At 40.3% G+C, this 20,997-nt stretch overlaps 1 protein-coding gene across 4 annotated transcripts; it reads left to right on the forward strand.

Moving 5' to 3' along the window:
• Positions 1-1,775: 1,775 nt before the first annotated feature.
• LOC144055455 (uncharacterized) lies at positions 1,776-20,984 on the forward strand. Of its 4 annotated transcripts, XM_077571426.1 has the most exons (3): positions 1,836-1,906; positions 2,114-2,331; positions 7,285-9,430. In XM_077571426.1, exons 2-3 carry the CDS (start codon positions 2,317-2,319, stop codon positions 8,332-8,334), a joined length of 1,065 nt encoding a protein of 354 aa, XP_077427552.1. In that variant the 5' UTR covers positions 1,836-1,906; positions 2,114-2,316; the 3' UTR covers positions 8,335-9,430. The 4 variants fall into 4 exon arrangements, 2 of the variants coding, with proteins under 2 accessions (XP_077427550.1, XP_077427552.1); XR_013294885.1 differs by lacking the exon at positions 7,285-9,430 and adding an exon at positions 16,675-20,984 and having other exon boundaries at positions 1,776-2,331; XR_013294884.1 differs by lacking the exon at positions 7,285-9,430 and adding an exon at positions 12,019-12,607 and having other exon boundaries at positions 1,776-2,331.
• The last annotated feature ends 13 nt before the right edge of the window (positions 20,985-20,997 follow it).

Genomic DNA, 20,997 nt, shown 5'->3' on the forward strand with positions numbered 1-20,997 from the left:
TTATGTCAGCCATTTTGTGTTGGTCTTTTTTTCTTTTTTCACTCACAAACGTTGACCACTCGAAAGCAGTTGTATGTCAAGACTACACTAGTGTCCACGAGAGTGGCTAATGACCAACTGTGGCAAAAAAATTATAAAATCATTTACATAGGAGAAAACAACGTTTTAATAGCTGTCCACTGTAGTAACCTAACCACTATCCGTGAAAGGGTTAAGAATTCCTTCCTGTTACCCAAAAGCTACTGAATTAAATTTGCACAAGTTGTGCGACCACTCCACTCGGACAAACTATACTAACATACACATTAGGAATAAACTTGCAATTGCAAATTTGGATAACACGATTTTACAGTAATCCCTCGTTGAGGTATTGTTTTGTCCATTTGGGGTCAGCAATTCTACACAGTAGTCTATGACCCTCAATGTGTGTGTGCCTATTAAAAAAAAATGGGTGGCCTGATGAGTGACATGAAATTAAAATTGTATTTATATTTAATGTATTTTTTCCTTCTTGCGTTTGTTTAATAAAACCATTGAAAGAGCACCAGTGGCTGTGTCCATCCTCCCTCTACCCTAATGGCATATTGCATTTTAGCTTATTTTATTGAGCATGGAAATGTCCCATACTTTTGACATTCTCTGTCTTTTGGCATCATTGACTCAAAAGTGAGAGATAATAGTTTCTGTTCCGAGTACGTTGTTGAAGTGAGCTCAAAATTGTACTCGCAGTAGTAGAACTCCTTGTGGGAGTCCTGCAGGCCCGAGAACAGGAAGGTGGTGGAATTATCAATCGCTGGTTCTGTCCACACACTGGGGTGATCCATCTTCTTTTTTGTCACTATGTATGGTTTGAACGGTGACATGAGGTCTTGTTGGATGTGCTGTGAAATGATAACACAAAGGCATTTTTAGGGTTTCATTTCAGCTAAAGTGTTTAAAATGAAACCCGACTGCAATTACATGCTTGCTCTATATGATCTATTTGGTTCTTACTAACATAACTATGAGATTAGTTTTTCAAAAATCATATCTAGTTTAATACATTTTCTAGGAACTTTATTTGGACGTACGCTGCCATTGTTATTTACGTTGCAACGCATTCAGTGCGTATTGACGTAGAATGGCGGCTGGCTCCCTGCCACTGATTTGAATATATGACTGCATAGCCAATAGCTGATATACGCGCGTGCAAGTTGTAGAAGCGACAGGGCGGCCATCTTGCTCCTCCCATCTTGTGAGCAGACTACTGTATAAATTATACAGTATACGTACAGATTACACATATACAGCTCGCAGGCAGTTAGTATAGGGGCGGTGGGTGGGGAGTTTGTGGCGGGGTGGTCACTATTTTTTAAATAAGTAAAAAAAAAAAAAATTGGACAGTATGTGCTGCTTTGAAGACCCCCTTTTTCTTTTATCCCTCAGTTCCTTAGACCCAATATTAGATTTGGCACAGGCATCTTTTGTTGAATTACAGTTATAATTCTTTAATTAAAAAAGATACAATTAAGTTTCCTTCTGTAAACATCCTTAAAGAAATACAAGACTTATGAAAAACTAACCAGCTATTCTGTAAAATGGTTAGTTTAAATCTTGCCTGAAAAAAATATTTCAATTTATGTTGAGCGATTATGATTTTATAGCACTTTTTATGAAAATTTTGCATTAAGTACAGTATCGGCCACGTGATCATTGTGATGTGTCACGTGCGTAAAACACGCATTTATGACATGGCCACTAATGACAACAAAGACACACAACAAGGACTTATTGCATCCCATGGCGGACCTCAAAGGTGGAATTACGCCCTTTAGCAAAGAAGTACTTCTTCAAAAGCAGTACAGCCATGGAGGACTTGCCAAAGATTTGTGTCCAGACGAAAACCGGGATGAAACTGGCCGACAAGGTGGACTCATTCAGCCGGCCGTCTCATAGCTTATCGAAGTTAGGGAGCGTCTGCAAGTTGCTTGTTACAGAGGCCCATTTTACCAGTCAAGTCACCAGTCAATATTGTTCACTCTGGAAATGTAAATTGTGTATGGTCCCTAACCTGGACGGTAAACATCTGGGTGACTTTTACTCTGTTAGGCCAGCAACATGTTGTGTGCTTTAGCCCACATTAGGAGAGGCCACCGCCCACCCCCACACGGAATGACATGAAACCCGACGTGCTGAGGATTTTACTTTGATCAGAATTGGCGCAGGAATTGGGATAGAAGACGGTCTTTTTCTTGCCCATTACGTCAGCAAACTCCCATTTAAGTGAACGACGGCAGCTGTCATTCCGTACGTCATCACGGTCATGCGACCAGGATAATGGCGTTGCACACGGTATGTTTTTATTTTGATTCTTAATCGGTTAAAAAAAAAAATCAGGGAATAAGATGCCAGAGATATTTGCACTTTTATTCTTTATACACAATGTCTAATCCAATACTGGTAAATAAATTATTAGTGGTGTGTTCTTTTAATTGTATTGAGGCAAGTTGTAAAATGTCTGAAGACCGCTTGTTTATGTTTAACAAATTTAAATCATCATAAATCAAGCTGTTTCTACTAGTACTGTCTCAAATGTTCTCCAATTTCGATACTGTAAAGCATAGAATCGATGCCGAGAAACATTTCTTGGGAGGAGCAATATGGCGGCCTCGCAGCCTCAAAAGTCTTGGCCTATCCAGTCATATATTCAGATCAGTGCTCTCTGCCAAGCAATGTGAAACGTCTATAAAGAAAGCAAGGTAGCGTTCCAAAAGAAACAATATGCGAACGGGAGATTACACCGGCTGCGTATGCTCTACGGATCGGCTGCGGACCAGCTGCGTCTTCCCGGAGGCCGCCACACGGATAGACCTATTTTCTATTTTTGCGGGATGACACATCCGTCGCCATCCGTCAAATGTCGAGCGGGACAGGAAAACCGACGCAGTTTCAAAATTCCCCCGCGTCGTGCTTCATTGTTCACCAGACGCATTCAAGAGTTTTGATTGTCCCTTTAGGAACGCTATGCAGACTGTTACTAACTTGCTTTCTTTATAGGCATTTCACATTGCTCGGCAGAGAGCCAGTCGCTATTCTACGTCACTACGCACTGAATGCATTGCCACCTAAATAACAATGGCGGCGTACGTCCGAATAAAGTTTCTCCAAAAGGTTTCATTGGACTTTCTATGTAGAGTACCGATGCAGGTGATGAAACTGCTGCCACAATGCTGTTTTGTGGTGTTGAATGGGAATAAGGGACATTCCTTAAGCCTCTCCTCATTGGCTTTGCATCGAAAGTCTGGAATCTACTGTTGTGCAACCTGTGCACTGGGATTCCTGCTGTAATAATCTCGAGGGACCCCCCGAACCAAGTTCCCTGCAGACAACAAACGCATCCTCTGCACTGAAGACAGTGTGGCACACAGGTGCCCATGAGCCAGTAGACTTCAGCATCACACTGCCTGCGCATTTGTCCTTCCCATTGAAGACATTTAACCATGCATGGGAGTTTTTTCCGCGGTGGAATAGGTTGTGTTTTTTATTTTTTCGTATGAATAAGCCGTCAGTATATAAACTACTGGGAGTGCGGAGTGGATTAGCCGCCTATGTGGTATCAAGGTGTGTGCTGTGTGGAATTTCTAAACCGAGGGACATAATTCCTCGGTGTGTGTATGTTGTGTTAAATAAGAAGCCGGGAAAATATTAAGTCGCGCATAGAAATGCCCCGTGTTTACGGAAGTGACGTCAAGTCGAAGCGCTTCGCCGTTTAAAACGGCATGTGACATTGAGTACCACGGAGGAATAGGCTGTTTCTGTTGTTGTGGTGTTATAAGCAGCTAGTTGTGATCGCACTATGTGTTGCGGATGTGTGTTGTGAAATAAGCAGCTCGCGTTGATCACGCGTAGTGTTTGCTGAGCTAAACGCCCGTATGTCGCGTAGTTCGCTACGGTGCGTGGATTGATATAAAAGGAAGCCTGCCGTTTTTTCGGTTCAGAGCTGTGTGATATAGCCGCCCGTGAAGATCCAGGATATATTTGTTGAAGTCGCGCAAAAGGTATTTAATATCTGTTTCGTTTTCGTCTTGTTTGTGTTTGTCTGAAAAAAAAAAATAAAAAAATTTTTTTGGGGGGGGATTAATGAGAATATTTTTGATCTGTTATATCGTAGTATCATAAGTGAGACGTCACTGACTTTATAAATATTAAAAATGACTAATTACTACATATAAGACTGAAGACATTTAACATTTTCAATTTGATGTTTTACTGTTTTTGAATTTACTTATAGGCATATCAATGTGATATAATCATGAGTGTTTAAAAGAATACAGTGGGATGGTGATTTTGTAAACTTTATTTGATCTTTGTACCCTCAAATGCTGTTGGAGGGGCAATGTGCATGATGTTGTCAGAGTCTCTTGTCACTTAGGGACTGAAGGTCTGGGGTCAGATTTTGATTACTTCTGTTCCCCCAATCAAGAAGGGGAACTGTATAAAGATGTCTGTTTACCGTCAACCTTACACCTTTGTTCAATCTAGGAGATGACATGTCTGACCTTTGTTCAATCAAGAGCCGGGAGGAGGAACCTTTTATATTTTGAGTATAAATGAGTCGATGTTCTGTAAATTGTCACACACTTAGGATCATCACGTTGCATTCTGATGTGATGTCCTGACTGTGTCTTTAGAGGCCTCTAAATAAATTCTTGCAAGAAAACTTCTTCATCAGATCCTGAATACAATTATTTTGGACACGCAAAGATTACACTTAAAATAGTAATCAAAATATTCCTTCAAAATGGTGACGCCGACGTGGACTTATTGAGATGTTTTTTCAACAGCTGTGATTGATCCTGAACACCGGATTTCTAAAGCGCAAAAATATTAACAAGGTGAGTGGACATTTTATCCACGTAGAGAAATTCTGGTTGTTTAGGATCAATACAGTTGCATTTCGTCTGTGCTAAGTTGTATTTGGGATCTGTGAACAAGTTAGGGGGGTTGTAGTAGTATTTCTTACGGTGGGACGGAAAGTCCTCGATTTTGAAAATTACTACGACATTGAACCATGCATGGGAGTTTTTTCCGCGGTGGAATAGGTTGTGTTTTTTATTTTTTCGTATGAATAAGCCGTCAGTATATAAACTACTGGGAGTGCGGAGTGGATTAGCCGCCTATGTGGTATCAAGGTGTGTGCTGTGTGGAATTTCTAAACCGAGGGACATAATTCCTCGGTGTGTGTATGTTGTGTTAAATAAGAAGCCGGGAAAATATTAAGTCGCGCATAGAAATGCCCCGTGTTTACGGAAGTGACGTCAAGTCGAAGCGCTTCGCCGTTTAAAACGGCATGTGACATTGAGTACCACGGAGGAATAGGCTGTTTCTGTTGTTGTGGTGTTATAAGCAGCTAGTGGTGATCGCACTATGTGTTGCGGATGTGTGTTGTGAAATAAGCAGCTCGCGTTGATCACGCGTAGTGTTTGCTGAGCTAAACGCCCGTATGTCGCGTAGTTCGCTACGGTGCGTGGATTGATATAAAAGGAAGCCTGCCGTTTTTTCGGTTCAGAGCTGTGTGATATAGCCGCCCGTGAAGATCCAGGATATATTTGTTGAAGTCGCGCAAAAGGTATTTAATATCTGTTTCGTTTTCGTCTTGTTTGTGTTTGTCTGAAAAAAAAAAAAAAGAAAAATATTTTTTTGGGGGGGATTAATGAGAATATTTTTGATCTGTTATATCGTAGTATCATAAGTGAGACGTCACTGACTTTATAAATATTAAAAATGACTAATTAACTCTTTCACTGCCAGACGTTTTCAGAAACGGGTTGTCCCCACTGCCAGCCGATTTAAGCATTTTGAGTGATCTTTCAAGGTCCACAGAAAATGTTGTGTTTGGACTATGGAAACACACATACTACCAAATGAAAGATTGGACTCTCAGCTTTCATCAGAAAAAAAAAGTTTGTTTCTACCTTATTCCGTTCTTCAGTAATCAACAATAGAAAATGGTTACTTTCACCGAAATGCTCTCTTTTGAAACAAAAAACGGAGAAAAAGAGCTTTTTGTGAAACTATGTTATTTCATGCACTCTAGTGAATTGTACACTTCTTTTTGTCCATGAATGATGCCACAAACACCTAAATAGTGCTTTACTTCTGTAAAACGCTTTCACCAACAATGAAAAAGTGTTTTTTGATTGCAAAATACGTTTATTTCCATTCAACAGTAACAATTTGACAAAACAATTTCGCAAACTATTTCCAAATGTGTGCAACTGTGGTACTACTTACAATTATGTGGATGTTTCAAATACAGTTTTTCCTTTTGTAACGCTCCCCTGCGTGCAAGGAGACGCCGCTGGACTCGTACAACAGTTTACTTTCACTTTCACATTGGTCCGTTTTGCGTGCAAACGTTACACTTTCTTGACGGCCTTTTTTTCCGGGGAATAAAAAGCAAGTAGCAGACTGTACACACTCCTCCGATGAATATGCATTGGACTCGGGGCACTCTCCGTCGTCCGATCGAACGTCCGCCTGTGCGTGCTCGGTTGCGCTCCGCGTTACGACACCGTAATAGCCGCCGCGTCAGCGGTTCCAATTTCGCCGTCAAGCTCGGATTCACCTTCATCATCATCGAGTATGATCACCGTCGTCATCAATGCACTATTTTAGCGTTGGTCGATGCCTTTCGTCTTGTAAGTGTAGAGCTGCTTGCAAACGCTCGCCATTGCCCGTTCCCTCCTCCATCTAGCTCCATCTAACGTCTTCTACTGCCGCGTCAATGCTTTCCAACCACGGAGTCACCCTCATCTTCATCATCTATGATGATCATCGTCAACAATGTGCTTTTTCAGCGATGCTTTTGGTCTTTGAAAAAAACGTCTCGGGTGTGAGATCCTCGCGACCGGCCGCCATTTTTCCTTTGTCTTCCATTCTGATCTCCTGCTCGACGCTCTAGCTCCGCCTCTACTGACGCCCACCCGATCTTGTCAAAAGAGAGTCATCGCTGCCCTCTAGGGGCCAAAAATAGTCCTTAGGCACAACAGACAGACTTGAAACTTTGACCAGACATGCGGGAGGGTTTCCTCTACCCGTTTCAAAAAAAAAAAAAAAAATCATTGGATGACGTCTTTTGACGTCATTGGCAGTGAAGCGTAGGTTTTTACTTGACGTCTTTAAACGTCAGTGGCAGTGAAAGAGTTAATACATATAATGGACGACATTGTTGATCAAGACTCCGGCTGGTTTGATTTGCATAAACTTCCGGTCCATATTCTGAACTCTTCGCTGAGCGTACAGATAAAGGCTGCAACGCTCGTGATGATTGAAGCGCTCCCACCACGCCAGAGAACACAGCAGGAGCTGAGGAGCAAACGTGAGACGGAGGTTGCCGATCTCAAGAAGATTGTGGAGGACGAGGCCAAGGCCCACGAGCAGCTGATGGCCGACATGAGACAGAAACACAACCAGGCCTTTGACGAGCTTAATGAACAGCTGGAGCAGGCCAAGCGGAACAAGATGTCTGTGGAGAAATCAAAACAGGCCCTAGAGAGCGAATGGAACGAGGTGCAAATCGAGCTCAAGACCCTGATGCAAGGCAAATCCGATTCAGAGCACCGTCGCAAGAAGGCAGAGTCCCAAGTTCAGGAGCTTCAGGTCAAATTTGGAGACAGCGAACGGCAGAGGCAGGAGATGGCGGACAAGATGGCCAAAATGCAGTCTGAGCTGGACAATGTCAACAGCCTTCTGACTGAAGCCGAGGGCAAAAACATCAAATTCAGCAAAGACCTTTCTTCAGTGGAGTCTCAGCTTCAGGATGCACAGGAACTGCTCCAAGAGGAGACTCGTCAGAAGCTCAACATCTCCACTCGCTTGCGGCAGCAGGAGGATGAGCAGAACAACCTGCGCGAGATGCTGGAAGATTTGGAGGAGGAGCTACTCAACACCGAGATGATCAACGAGCGTCTGAAGAGAACCACACTGCAGATGGAGCAGCTGACCACGGAGCTTGGCGCCGAGCACAGCAGCGTCCAGCGACTGGAGGGCGCTCGTTCCCAGCTGGATCGCCAAAACAAGGAGCTGAAGCTGAAGCTGCAGGAGCTTGAAAGCACCATCAAGTCAAAGTACAAGTCCACCATCGCCTCCCTGGAGGCCAAAATCGCTCAAATGGAGGAGCAGCTCGACATTGAGTCAAAGGAGCGTCAACAAGCATCCCGGCTGGTCAGGAGGACTGAGAAGAAGCTGAAGGAGGTCGCTGAAAGAAGATTCATTGGAGTGCCTTTTCCATGGGCAAAGATGGGCACAGTTGATTCGCCTGGAAAAGCTGATCAAGTGTCAATCTGCTGGTGAAAGGGGGAAATCACTCAATGGTGATTTGAATCACATGCCCCTTTTCATCAATTCACAAGGATAGAGTCACACTGGGAATGAAGTCCCGTGACCTTTCCTGCGATCTCTGGCAGTCAGCCAGGTTCAGAAAGAGGCTGACAAACGCCTCTTTTTTAAAAAATTGACCAACTGTCGAACACACTTTTCATTCAACAAGACCTTCATCAGGAGATGGCTTCGAGGGACGGACACATCTGCTATTGCGTCGTGACACTTAACCACATCACATAGTGTTATGCCTCACATTTATTATGCCCCTTCCACTGAATTTTTTAATGAATCAATGAATTCTGACTGCTAAGCCCCTCTATCTTTCTCTCTCTCTCTCTCTCACCTGCTATTCTTATTTCTAAACTCCTCACATAAACATTGCTTCATTTTTGCGACGATCAAGATTCGCGCTGGACTTTCTCTCTAGACTATTGTGGGATTAAATGTCCGGTTTTTGAACTTATAGAAGTTCAATGGTAGGACTGAAGACATTTAACATTTTCAATTTGATGTTTTACTGTTTTTGAATTTACTTATAGGCATATCAATGTGATATAATCATGAGTGTTTAAAAGAATACAGTGGGATGGTGATTTTGTGAACTTTATTTGATCTTTGTACCCTCAAATGCTGTTGGAGGGGCAATGTGCATGATGTTGTCAGAGTCTCTTGTCACTTAGGGACTGAAGGTCTGGGGTCAGATTTTGATTACTTCTGTTCCCCCAATCAAGAAGGGGAACTGTATAAAGATGTCTGTTTACCGTCAACCTTACACCTTTGTTCAATCTAGGAGATGACATGTCTGACCTTTGTTCAATCAAGAGCCGGGAGGAGGAACCTTTTATCTTTTGAGTATAAATGAGTCGATGTTCTGTAAATTGTCACACACTTGGGATCATCACGTTGCATTCTGATGTGATGTCCTGACTGTGTCTTTAGAGGCCTCTAAATAAATTCTTGCAAGAAAACTTCTTCATCAGATCCTGAATACAATTATTTTGGACACGCAAAGATTACACTTAAAATAGTAATCAAAATATTCCTTCACCATCCAGGAGTTGGACACTTTTTGCCATGAAGAAAGGAGAGGGCAATGCCAATGAAAATCTTTATTTTTTATTTTTTAAATACATTAGGCTCCGTTTTAATGAAAGTTACCTGAACAAGCCAGAGTAATCAAATGGTCTGATGTGCCCGTATGCCACTCATTACAAATGGAGTTTCCACAGTAAGACATCCACACAGGTTGTTTTCTGTCTAGATAATGACTTGATGATGAGATAGCACTTCCACAGCCGAGCTTCTTGTTGCACATGTCAGCAGAGTGTTTTTCGCTCCAGAAATGCCATCCACTCTCCCTTAGCCTTTCTTTCTACAATACTGTCACAGGTGCTGTTTCCTCCCGTTAGCCTGAAGTCCTGAACATCTGATCACACAGAAACAATTCATAAACAAAGCTTCACGTGTCATTGCTGCTGCCATCAGTCCAAACCAGAGATGGAAAGTCCAGGTCCAGAAAGTAAACCCTGTCACAGTTTGGCTTTAGCCTCAGGTGCTAGTTAGCTAACTCCCTAGCTTGCCACTTGGGGCTAAAGCCAAACTGTGGCAGGGTTTTTACTTTCTGAACCTTGATTTGCCACCTCTGGACTTTACCATTCAAACAGTCAATACTATAATATGGGCTGAATAATGAATCATTGCATTGTTTATTAAATAAGTGAAGCTATTTAATTGTATTTGAATTTAACCCCAAAAAAACAAACAGAACTTATTTATTCAGATTCCCTAAATTTAACGCAAGGCAGTGAATTGCAAAACCAACTAAATTTAATCAGTTGGAGAAAAAAAAACGTGTAGATGTGCTAGATATGATGATATGCTCATTAACCAAGAAAAATTTAGTTCAAATGTATAAAATTTCTGTCCATTTGGTTTACATAAAATCACATTTCTTTGAGGTGGTAACAATTTATCTGGTTTGTAAAAGGCATTTGAAATTCAAATTCAGAGTCAAGAAGAATGACATTACTAGTGCTGTCACTATCGAATATTTTTTTAATTGATTAATCTATCAATTATTCAATCAATTAATCGACTAATCTGATTCATTTTAATTTTGCATTAAGGTGTAAAGTAATACAAAAACATTTTTTCCCTGATTACTGTTTATTCACCAGTTATTGGTGTTTATTTTGTATTTCATAGTCGTATCATTGTTATTATTATTATTATTTATTTATTTATTTTTAAAGGGGGATTGATGTTGTACAATGATACCGGTTCATCATTGTTTTCCAATAGTAAAAACTGATGTTTTTCACATTTTGATTAAACACAGACGATAATCAGTTTTCTTTCATGAATGACTACAGAAATCAGTGAACAATTACTGTTCATATGCTTAATCAGAGGATTTGTACAATTTTAAATAAATAAAAAATGGCTCCAAACGATTGCGCGATTATTAAAATAGTTGCCGATTAATTAGATAATCGGCTACTTGTCGATTAATTCATTATTTTTTTACCTCTCTAGACTTCACCAACATGCCTAGCTGCATTTGTCATGGCTGTCGCTCAGAAAAGCGAACACGTGCTTGTCTATGAAAAAAGGGCCCTCCCTATGTGTTGGTTTCTCATTTCAATGAGCAATGTATATGTGTTCTGAGAGATCAATTCATCAAAGCAAATGGACATGAAATGAAGTATTTTGTGTATTTACTTGCGCATGCAAGTGCAGGGGGTGGTCTGCAGTCTTCATGGGTTGAGCTGGCGCAGTCCTGGAGGCGACTCTCATTGCCTTTGCACTGGAACGTTTTTGATGGAGGCAGCCTTCTTTCTTTTTCTCCACCATACGACCCAACAGCATGTAAGGGAGGCCCGCAGTCGAGCTCCCTGCAGGCCACCTTTTTAGCTTCCGAGTCAAAGCCTTCGTCACACACTGGGGCCCAGCCATTAAGAGCCTTAACTTCCAAATTGCCTGAGCAAAGCCCACGGCCACCCACAAGCCTAAATGAACCTGTAACAAAGCAGAGAAACTGACATTTGGAGCAAAAACTTGGGAGATTGGAGTTGTTATGCCACAGTGTTAAAGATTTGGTTGCTGCTTAGAGGAAGTCACCCATAAACATTTCTTGACAATAATATGTTAGGATATGTGACCTCACGAGTCTAAACATAACATTCTGATTAATATTACATTTGTGGATTATGAGTTAAGCAGCAAAATCCAGCCGTTTTCTCATGGGGCGGGCATTTTGCCACTTGCTGTCAACTGAAAATGACATCACAGTTGCTCAGGGCTCAGGTAACGACTAATCACGGCTTACCTGTTTTCTAAGTTCTGTGATGTTCTCAAGTTGAGCTGTGATTGGTTGTCACCTGAGCTCTGTGCAAGTGTCAAAATGGCTGCCACCTGAGATGCATACAAATGAAATGGGTGGATTTAGCTGCTTAACTCATATTCTACAAGCACAATATTAATCCGAAAGTCACATTTCGATGAGTGTGAATATTTCTCACTTGACTTCCCCTTTAAAAAGTGAAGTTCTGTACATACATGCAGTTACCCGAGCAGATGACCTCCAGGATGTCCAATGTTGAATTTCTTCCCTGCACTCTCCTGCGTGCTCTCATTTTGTTGCACTCCATCAAGGTTGACTCGGAGCCATCGCATAAGAAATGGATCTCCCATGCTGCTTAATGGTCATCATTGCTACTTTTGTGTTGGACCACCATTCTCCATTTTGCCTGATGTTTGAATTCAAGTTGGCCTGTGCAGCGGCTTTCTCCTCACACCGGACGAGTACCATTAGGTGCCGAAGGATGCATCAGTAGATAAGAAGATAAGGACATCAATGGAAATATGTTTTCTTCCCCTTTAAAGGGCTACATGCATTAGTCTACTTGATATATTTATAAATTAGAGTGTATGGAAGTATACTGTATGGCTGACACATAAGAACATAAAGTTCAGTTTTTAGCGTGATGCCATCATCGCGTCACATTTTCACATGATAGGATTCACACTTGACAGGGCAGGAAAATGGTTAAGAAATTTGTTGCCTTCCACTGTGAGGACCCGGGTTCAATCCATCCATCCCGGACACACGGCTGTGGTGTCCTTGAGCAAGTTAGATACAGTGATCTGTTCCCCGGACAAAGAAGCATTAACCTCCTTCTCCAGTTGTGTTTTGACTGTGATGGGTCAAATGCAGAGGCCACATTTTTATGGAGCCACAAGAGTGACAATAAAAATTGGTATTGGAAAAAAATAATGTCATTGTGTAAACAGCTGCATTGACATTGAAACAAGCATTGGTATTGGAAAACAAGTATTGGTATTGTAAAAGGTTGTATCGAAAAATAAAATACAGACATTACAAAAACACTATTTTCTTTAAGCATGTTTTTTTTGTATTATGGTGTTGTTGGAAAACGTTCCTTGTTTTCCGCGTGTTCATAATGTTGATTATCAGAATCAGACAATGAGATCGTGAATCAGGTTTTCCTTCAAAGGATTTATTTTCAAAAGCTTTTGAGACAGACATAGAGCGGCCAAACGCCGCCATTGTTCTTCCCCATCTGTGTCCCCTCCTCCAAAGTGCAAAACACTAATATCCTTCAGTCATCCCAAAAGCCCCACCCCTTTCGCTTCCACCAATCCTCAGCTGCGCCCCTCCCCTTCTTCTTCTTCTTCCTTTGTTGTGCCTCCCTCTGCTGCCCCCAAGCAGTCACAAGATAGAAAACAGGAGATCAGATAATCATTGATGTGTAAACAGAGCCAGACTTCCTAGCTGACTATCTGCCACAGGGAATTCAGGTATTGCCTTTAGCCGACAGAGAGCGCGTTCTCCTCTCTCTTCTCCTGAAAAGTTGGAAGGCGTTCTCCAGCTCAAAGCCCCAAGTGAAACTGAAAACCTGTGACACTCGGAAAAAAAGTGTACATTTTTTTTTTGCAGATTGGCATTGAAAAAGACATCATAATACAAAAATATGCTTAAAGAAAATAGTGTTTTTGGAATGTCTGTATTTTATTTTTCAACACAACCTTTTACATTGCCAATACTTGTTTCAATGTCAATGCAGCTTTTTCCACAATGACAATTTTTTTTCCCCCCAATACCAAATTTTATTGTCAGTGTTGTGGCTCCATACATTTTGTGTATGTGTCAAGGTTATTATAGTCAAAGAAATTATAACAAAAATATTAATGAAATACAATAGTACAACGAGTGCTTTTACAAACTACATTTTATGTTCGTAAAACAAACTAAAACCAACTACCGGTATAATTATAGTGAAATTGTCTTTTGTTTTCATTAATGTATGTTCGGGGTTTATTTTATTGCATTTATTTCAGTACAGTATTACTATGCGGCCATTATTACACAATACCTATGTATTGTACACTTCTTTTTTTTTTATTATTATCTTGCGCTCAACAATCTTGCACTCAGTTTCAGAAAACAGGTGAGCCACGATTTGTCATGACCTAAACCCTGAACAACTATGATGCGATTTTCAGTTAAGCAAGTGGCAAAATTGCCGCCTGTTGAGATGGATAAAAACGGATGGATTTTGCCACTTAACTCATATTCCACAATATTATTCAGAATACCGCAAATAAAACTAGAGGGAATGCATAGGACATACTGAAAAGATTTTTTGGTGTTGACTTCCCCTTTAATCAAAATAAGACATTTGCAAACATCTGTTTTGACTTATTCTTACTTTTATTTGCTTATTTTATATTGTCACCCTCTTAAAATAATTGCCAAAGTCATTTTTTTATAAAAAATATTTTTTTGCCTTAATCATCCCATGATGAAAATGGTTCAATTTTTTTGTTTCCTGTGTAAATCTTAAAAAATAACAGAGGCGATTGATTTAAGAAGGTGACGATTAGGGTTGTGAATTGACTAGTACCTGGCAATTCGATTCGTATCACGATTCATAGGTCACGATTCGATTCGATGCCGATTAATCCCGATACGAATCTATAAATTGACTATTGCGATTTATTTATTTTTTACTCAAATTTAGAAAATACTAATCAGTAAACTTGTACATGTACACTGTAAGATTTGTATGAAAATGTATTTATTTATCTGAAAATTCAAGCTTATAACTGAGCCACTGCGTTTAACAAACAGGTTGCAGTCTGTTTCATGTTTGAACAGCACTGAAATAAAATATTAAGGCTTAATGTTCCATTAATATAACATTATTTCATGCTTAATGTGTGAATCCTAACCCTAAGTAAGACGTTTTGTTGAATATTTCCATAAAAAAATTATGTTTAAAAATCTATTTGGCCGCATATTGAATCCATTCGAGAATTGTGCGCTGTAATATTGCGATACATTGCCAAATCAAATTTTTTTTTTAACACCCCGAGTGACGATATATATGTTTCAGACCAAACCAGTAAATTAATCATAATGAATTTACGGAAAATATGATAGTAAGTTTATTCTATTGTAAAAATAATCATTATTTGCAGTCACAATATGAATAAACTGTACTTGACATTTTAGTTCAACTTGAAAAAGCCCTCAGAAGTCAAACATCAAATACAAAAGAAAGTCACAGTCCAAAGGTAGGCTTCAAATCTTGAAATGAAAATCGTGACTTCAATGTGTTGAGTTTTCAACAACATGAGATGAGCTAACTAGCCCCGGGATTACGAGCTATGATTGTACAATAAATCTTACCTTCATACTAAAACTTCTTTCTTTATGTTTACACTAGTAGACTTCAAATCTTTAAATGAAAATCGTGACTTCAATGTGTTCAGTTTTCGTGACAATTAACAACATGAGATGAGTTAAATAGCCCCGGATTACGAGCTATGATCGTACAATAAATCTTACCTTCATACTAAAACTTCTTTCTTTCGGCCCACTTTGAGTGCTCTGCATGTCAACCAACGTTTAAGCTATTCCACATGGTGTTTGTATATTGAACCATGTTGAAATGTTCACGCCTGGGACGTCCTCTTCTTCCAAAATGACAAGTAAACTGGTGTGGCTACTCTGTTGGGAATTTCGGACTTGTGCATATTAATGATAAAAACGTGGCGTCATTTGAGTTCAACCCACTGTCGTTCGCTAAACCAATGAGGTTGAGCTTCAGCCCGCCCAAATCCTCCAGAGCCCGCCCTCTTCTTCTACGAGTACAAATCACGGTGCTCTACAAGTACAAATCAGTTTTGCACCATCTGTAGTGAGAGATTTGGTGCAAAAGTCACGTGACTGGAGAGCAGCAGAAAAACCACTTGTGACTCCTAGTGGCGACTTCTTTGACTACAAGTTGTCATTTCTACAGGTACAAATCACGACTTTTACAGATACAAATTTACACTTTTTTGCACAGGTACAATTTTTTTTTTGTACAGGTACATATCACGACTTTTACAGGTACACATTTTTTTTACAGGTACAAATCACGACTTTTACAGATACAAATTTATACTTTTTTCTACAGGTATAATTTTTTTTTTAATACAACTAAAAAAAAATTTTTACAAGTTACTTTTGGACCATATTTACCTCCATAACAGTGGGTTGATCTCAAATGACGCCACGTTTTTCTCATCAATATGCACAAGGTTGGTTGACCTGCAGAGCACTCAAAGTGGCCAGAAAGAAAGAAGTTTTAGTATGATGGTAAGATTTTTTATACGATCATAGCTCAGATAATCCGGTGCTAGCTAGCTCATCTCGTGTTGCTAATTGTCACAAAAACTGAACACATTGAAGTCACGATTTTCATTTAAAAATTTGAAGCCTACCTTTGGACTGTGACTTTCTGTCCTGAATGCATTTCCTTTTACCTGGGCCACTGTATTGTCATAGCTGAGACAGTGTAAACATACGATCAATAGCTTGCCCCAGCATTTCTTTAATGTCTTCAAAAACTACCTGTATACTTGAACTGAGATATATTAAACTCGCCGTTTTTATATATAGTATCCCAATGTGTTGTTAAAACAAGTTTTGCAGTGAAATTCTAATGATCTTTTTTAAACACTTTTAAACATAAACATTTGCCTTCAACACTGAAGCCAAATAAAAATAATACAAATGGAAATGTTTATGAACAATGTCTGTGTCTCTTAGTATTACCACTATTTCTGATATTAAGATGTGATAAAATCTTCATTTTTTTTTCTGGTTAACAAGACAAAGCTAAACGTTTTACTGATTATGCATAATGTCAGTGGCTGTGTTTTGATAATGACCCACCTAGGAAGTTATGATTATTTTTATTTTATTAATATGCTGACCCAACCATTCCGTTTGCACAGATGCCAGCATGCAGTCAATCAAAGCTCCTTCTTGGTGTGGCATCAAACCTGCTTCAAAGCGCCTGTGAAGTCCAACAAATGAGAATCCTTAATGCACTGGTTACTGTTCTGAGAGAATGTCACTGCAATCACCTTTGGGAAAGTGAAATACTGAGGCAAATAACAAAGCATCATTTGAAATGTTTTATTTGATGTCCAGAAGAGCCGTTTCTGCATCATTGTGTCAACATCGATTTGAAGATCAGGTGTCATCTCCTGTCTCTTGGCTGCTTGCTGATGGAGTGGGTCATCCTTTTCACTGATGCTTAAGCAGTGTCTCCAGCAGTTGTCTCCACCTTTTGAGCAAGATTTTGAAACTTATGAGATTATTCTCATTTAATTAAAAATAAATAAACTAACATTTGACCTAGTTACTTTTGTTAAAGTAGCTAGGTGACAGTGTCTTTCAAAGCATTTCAAAAGCAGAATAGCCAATATTTATATTCAAACAAGAGTAATGTTACATTGAAAAATTAAACTGCAGTATAAATTAAAAGTACAGAAAAAATACTTGCACAAATATTTGAGTACTGTGAGTAAACTAAGAGTGTACATGCCTCTTTTTTTTTTATAACTGTGTTTGCAAAGCATACATTGTAAAAATACTGACATTTATCAAGAAATTTTAATATTTAAAATAAAATTATTAAATACAGAGGCTAAATGGTTCAGGTTAAAATACCTGTAGCGGCTTAAAGATTCGCAGTAAAAATGTTTTGTTTTCATGTTATTATAATAGTAAGAGTACAGATACTGGAATATAATGATACTCAAGTACAAGAAAAAATAAAGATATTCTTCTTTTACTTTCGGCTTTTCCCTTTAGGGGTTGCCACAACAAATCAGTTGCGCCCTCTAACCCTGTCCTCTGCATCTTCTCGGCATCCTTCTGCCAATATACTCACTATCTCTCCTCTGGACATGTCCAAACCATCTCAGTCTGGCCTCTCTGACTATCTCCAAAGCATCTAACGTGCTGTCCCTCTGATGTACTCATTCCTGATTCTATCCATCCTGGTCACTCCCAAAAAGAACCTCAGCATCTTCATCTCTTCCACCTCCATCTCTGCCTCCGTTTTTTTTCCCTCAGTGGCACTGTCTCCAGACCAAACAACATCGCTGGTCTCACCACAGTTTTATAAACCTTTCCTTTAATTTTAGCTGAAACTCTTTTGTCACACCTGACACTTTTCTCCACCCGTTCCAGCCTGCCTGCACACGCTTCTTCACTTCTTTCTCACACTCTCCATTGCTCTGGACTGTTGACCCTTAATACTTTACTGCTAGTCCTGACTTCCTCATACAAAACCACAGTTCCTCTCTGGGCATCCTGTCGTAAGCTTTCTCCAGATCTACAAAGACACAATGCAGCTCCTTCTGACCTTCTCTGTACTTCTCTATCAATATCTTCAAAGCAAATACTGCATCTGTGGTACTCTTTTTTGGGGGGGGCATGAAACCATACTGCTGCTCACAAATGTTCACCTCTGCCCTCAGTCTAGCTTCAACTACTCTTTCCCATAGCTTCATTGTGTGGCTCATTAGCTTTATTCCTCTGTAGTTGCCACAACTCTGTATGTCTCCCTTGTTCTTAAAAATGGGCACCGGCACACTTCTCCATTCCTCAGGCATCTTCTCACTATCTAAGATCCTGTTGAACAACCCAGTCAGAAATTCTACTGCTACCTCTCCTAGACACTTCTATACCTCCACAGGTATATCATCAGGACCGAGTGCCTTTCCACACTTCATCCTCTTCAATGCCCTTCTCACTTCATCCTTACTAATCTTTGCTACTTCCTTGTCCTCAACAGTCACCTCTTCTACTCTTCGTTCTCTCTCATTTTCCTCATTCATCAACTCTTCAAAGTACTCTTTCCATCTTCCCATCACACTACTGGCATCTGTCCACACACTTCCATCCCTATCCTTTATTACTCTAACCTGTTGCTCATCCTTCCCATCTCTGTCTCTTTGCTTTGCCAACCTGTATAGATTAGTCTCTCCCTCCTCGCTATCCAACCTAGCATGCAAGTCATTGTAAGCCCCTTGTTTGGCCTTTGCCACTTCTACTTTCACCCTACTCTGCATTGCCCTGTACTCCTGTCTACTTTCTTCAGTCCTCTCAGTGTCCCACTTCTTCTTAGCTAACCTCTTTCTCTGGATCCACTTCTGCAACTCCTCATTCCACCAAGTCTCCTTATCTCCTTCTCTTCCAGATGACAGACCAAGGACTGTCCTACCTCTCTCCCTGATCACATTTGCTGTAGTTGTCCAGTCATTTGGAAGCACCTCCTGACCATCCAGAGCCTGCCTGAATTCCTTCCTGAAAGTCATATAACACTTCCTTTTTCAGCTTCTACCATTTCGTTCTCTGCTCTGCCCTTGCCGTCTTTGTCTTCCTCACCACCAGAGTTATCCTTCACCCTACCATCGTATGCTGTCTGGCTACACTCTCACCTACCACTACTTTGCAGTCGCTGATTCCCTTCAGATTACACCGTCTACACAAGATGTAGTCTACCTGTGTACTCCTACCTCCACTCTTGTAGGTCACCCTATGTTCCTGCCTCTTCTGGAAGAAAGTATTCACGACAGCCATTTCCATTCTTTTTTGCGAAGTCAACCACCATCTGTCCTTCTGTGTTCCTCTCCTGGATACCAAACTTGCCCATCACCTCCTCATCACCTCTGTTTCCTGCACCGTGTCCATTGAAGTCAGCACCAATGACAACTCTCTCACTTCTAGGGATGCTCTGCATCATTTCATCAAGTTCCAACCAAAAGTTTTTCTTCTCCTCCAGCTCACATCCTACCTGTGGCTCATACCCACTAGCAACATTGATCATCACACCTTCGATTCCTAGCTTCAGGCTCATCACTCTATCTGACACTCTTTTTACCTCCAGGACGTTCCTAACAAACTCCTCTGTCATGATAACTGCTACTCCATTTCTCTTCCTATCTACACCATGATAGAATAACTTCTCCTAAACTTCTAGCTTGTCTCCCTAAACACACAATATGTCCACCTTCCTCCTCTGCATCATGTCAACCAGCTCTCTACCTTTTCCTGTCATAGTTCCAACATTCAAAGTCCCAACTCTCGGTCCTAGATTTTTGGTGTTCCTCTTCTCTTTCCTCCTACGAACACACCTTCCTCCTCTCCTTCTTCGACCAACAGTAGTCCAGTTTCCACTGGCACCCTGTAGGTCAACAGCACCGATGGCGGTTGTTGTTGTTAATCCGGGCCTCAACCGATCCAGTATGGAAGTCATATAGTTGATTCGCATGTTTGATTTGGCCAAAGTTTTTATGCCCTTCCTGACACAACACAAGAAGACACTGGCTTGTGCCCCCTTGTAGCTACATTAAAAAATAAATAAATACATTAAAAAAAATAAAGATATTCTAATGTCTTCAAAAGTTACTCAAATACAAGTAGCTGAGTACTGTCCACTTTTGGTCATAGGTTTAGGTTATCTTGTAAAACATTCATTAGGGTTCTGTAGCTCTAGTAATCTTCACATCTAAGCAGTAGCAGCAGTTTGAGTTTTTTTTTTTTTTTTTTACAGGTACAAGTTACTTTTGTACCATATTTACCTCCATATGTAGTAGGTCAGTTTTTAAAAGAGCATTGTGCCACTTTTTTACTCACGACTGCTACCTAAAGTGGAACTGCTGCCACTTTGTAAAGTTCGGGGGTGAACACTCCACATTGAAGGGAAATTACAAGCCCATAGGCGCAGTCTTTGTTAAAAAAAGTCAGGGCTCTTTGTACTCATCTAGGCATTAGTAGATCATGCATGATGTAGAAAAAAAAGCTTAACATCAAGACTTTCAACTCCACATTGCACCTTTAATGTGTGATCATATTGAACTCCAAAATGCGGCGTTGAATGAAAGTTTAACATTCACAGGCGGAATGCCTAGTCGGTTTACAGAGTTTGATTCCCACAACAGCAATGCACCCTGTGTTTGTACACAAATGATAACCGCTTTGTATTTGTCATGTCTCGTCACTTATTTTTTAGTTGTTAGTCCTGTCTATCATGTTTGCTTTTATTGTGTAGGGATTGTTTCCGCTTGTAACAGACGTTTTAAAATGTCTGAAGTCCTCTCTTTTATGTTGTATGTATGTATGTATGTACAAATTTAAAACATCATAAATCATGTTGTTTCTACTTAGTACTGTCTCAAATGTTCTCCAATTTCAATACGGTAAATGTTTAAGATCGTATGCCGAGAAACGTTTCTTGGGGAGTGGTAATATGGCGGCTTCAA

The sequence above is a fragment of the Vanacampus margaritifer genome, chromosome 7, assembly GCF_051991255.1.
Source record: "Vanacampus margaritifer isolate UIUO_Vmar chromosome 7, RoL_Vmar_1.0, whole genome shotgun sequence".
In the NCBI taxonomy this organism is placed as follows: domain Eukaryota; kingdom Metazoa; phylum Chordata; class Actinopteri; order Syngnathiformes; family Syngnathidae; genus Vanacampus; species Vanacampus margaritifer.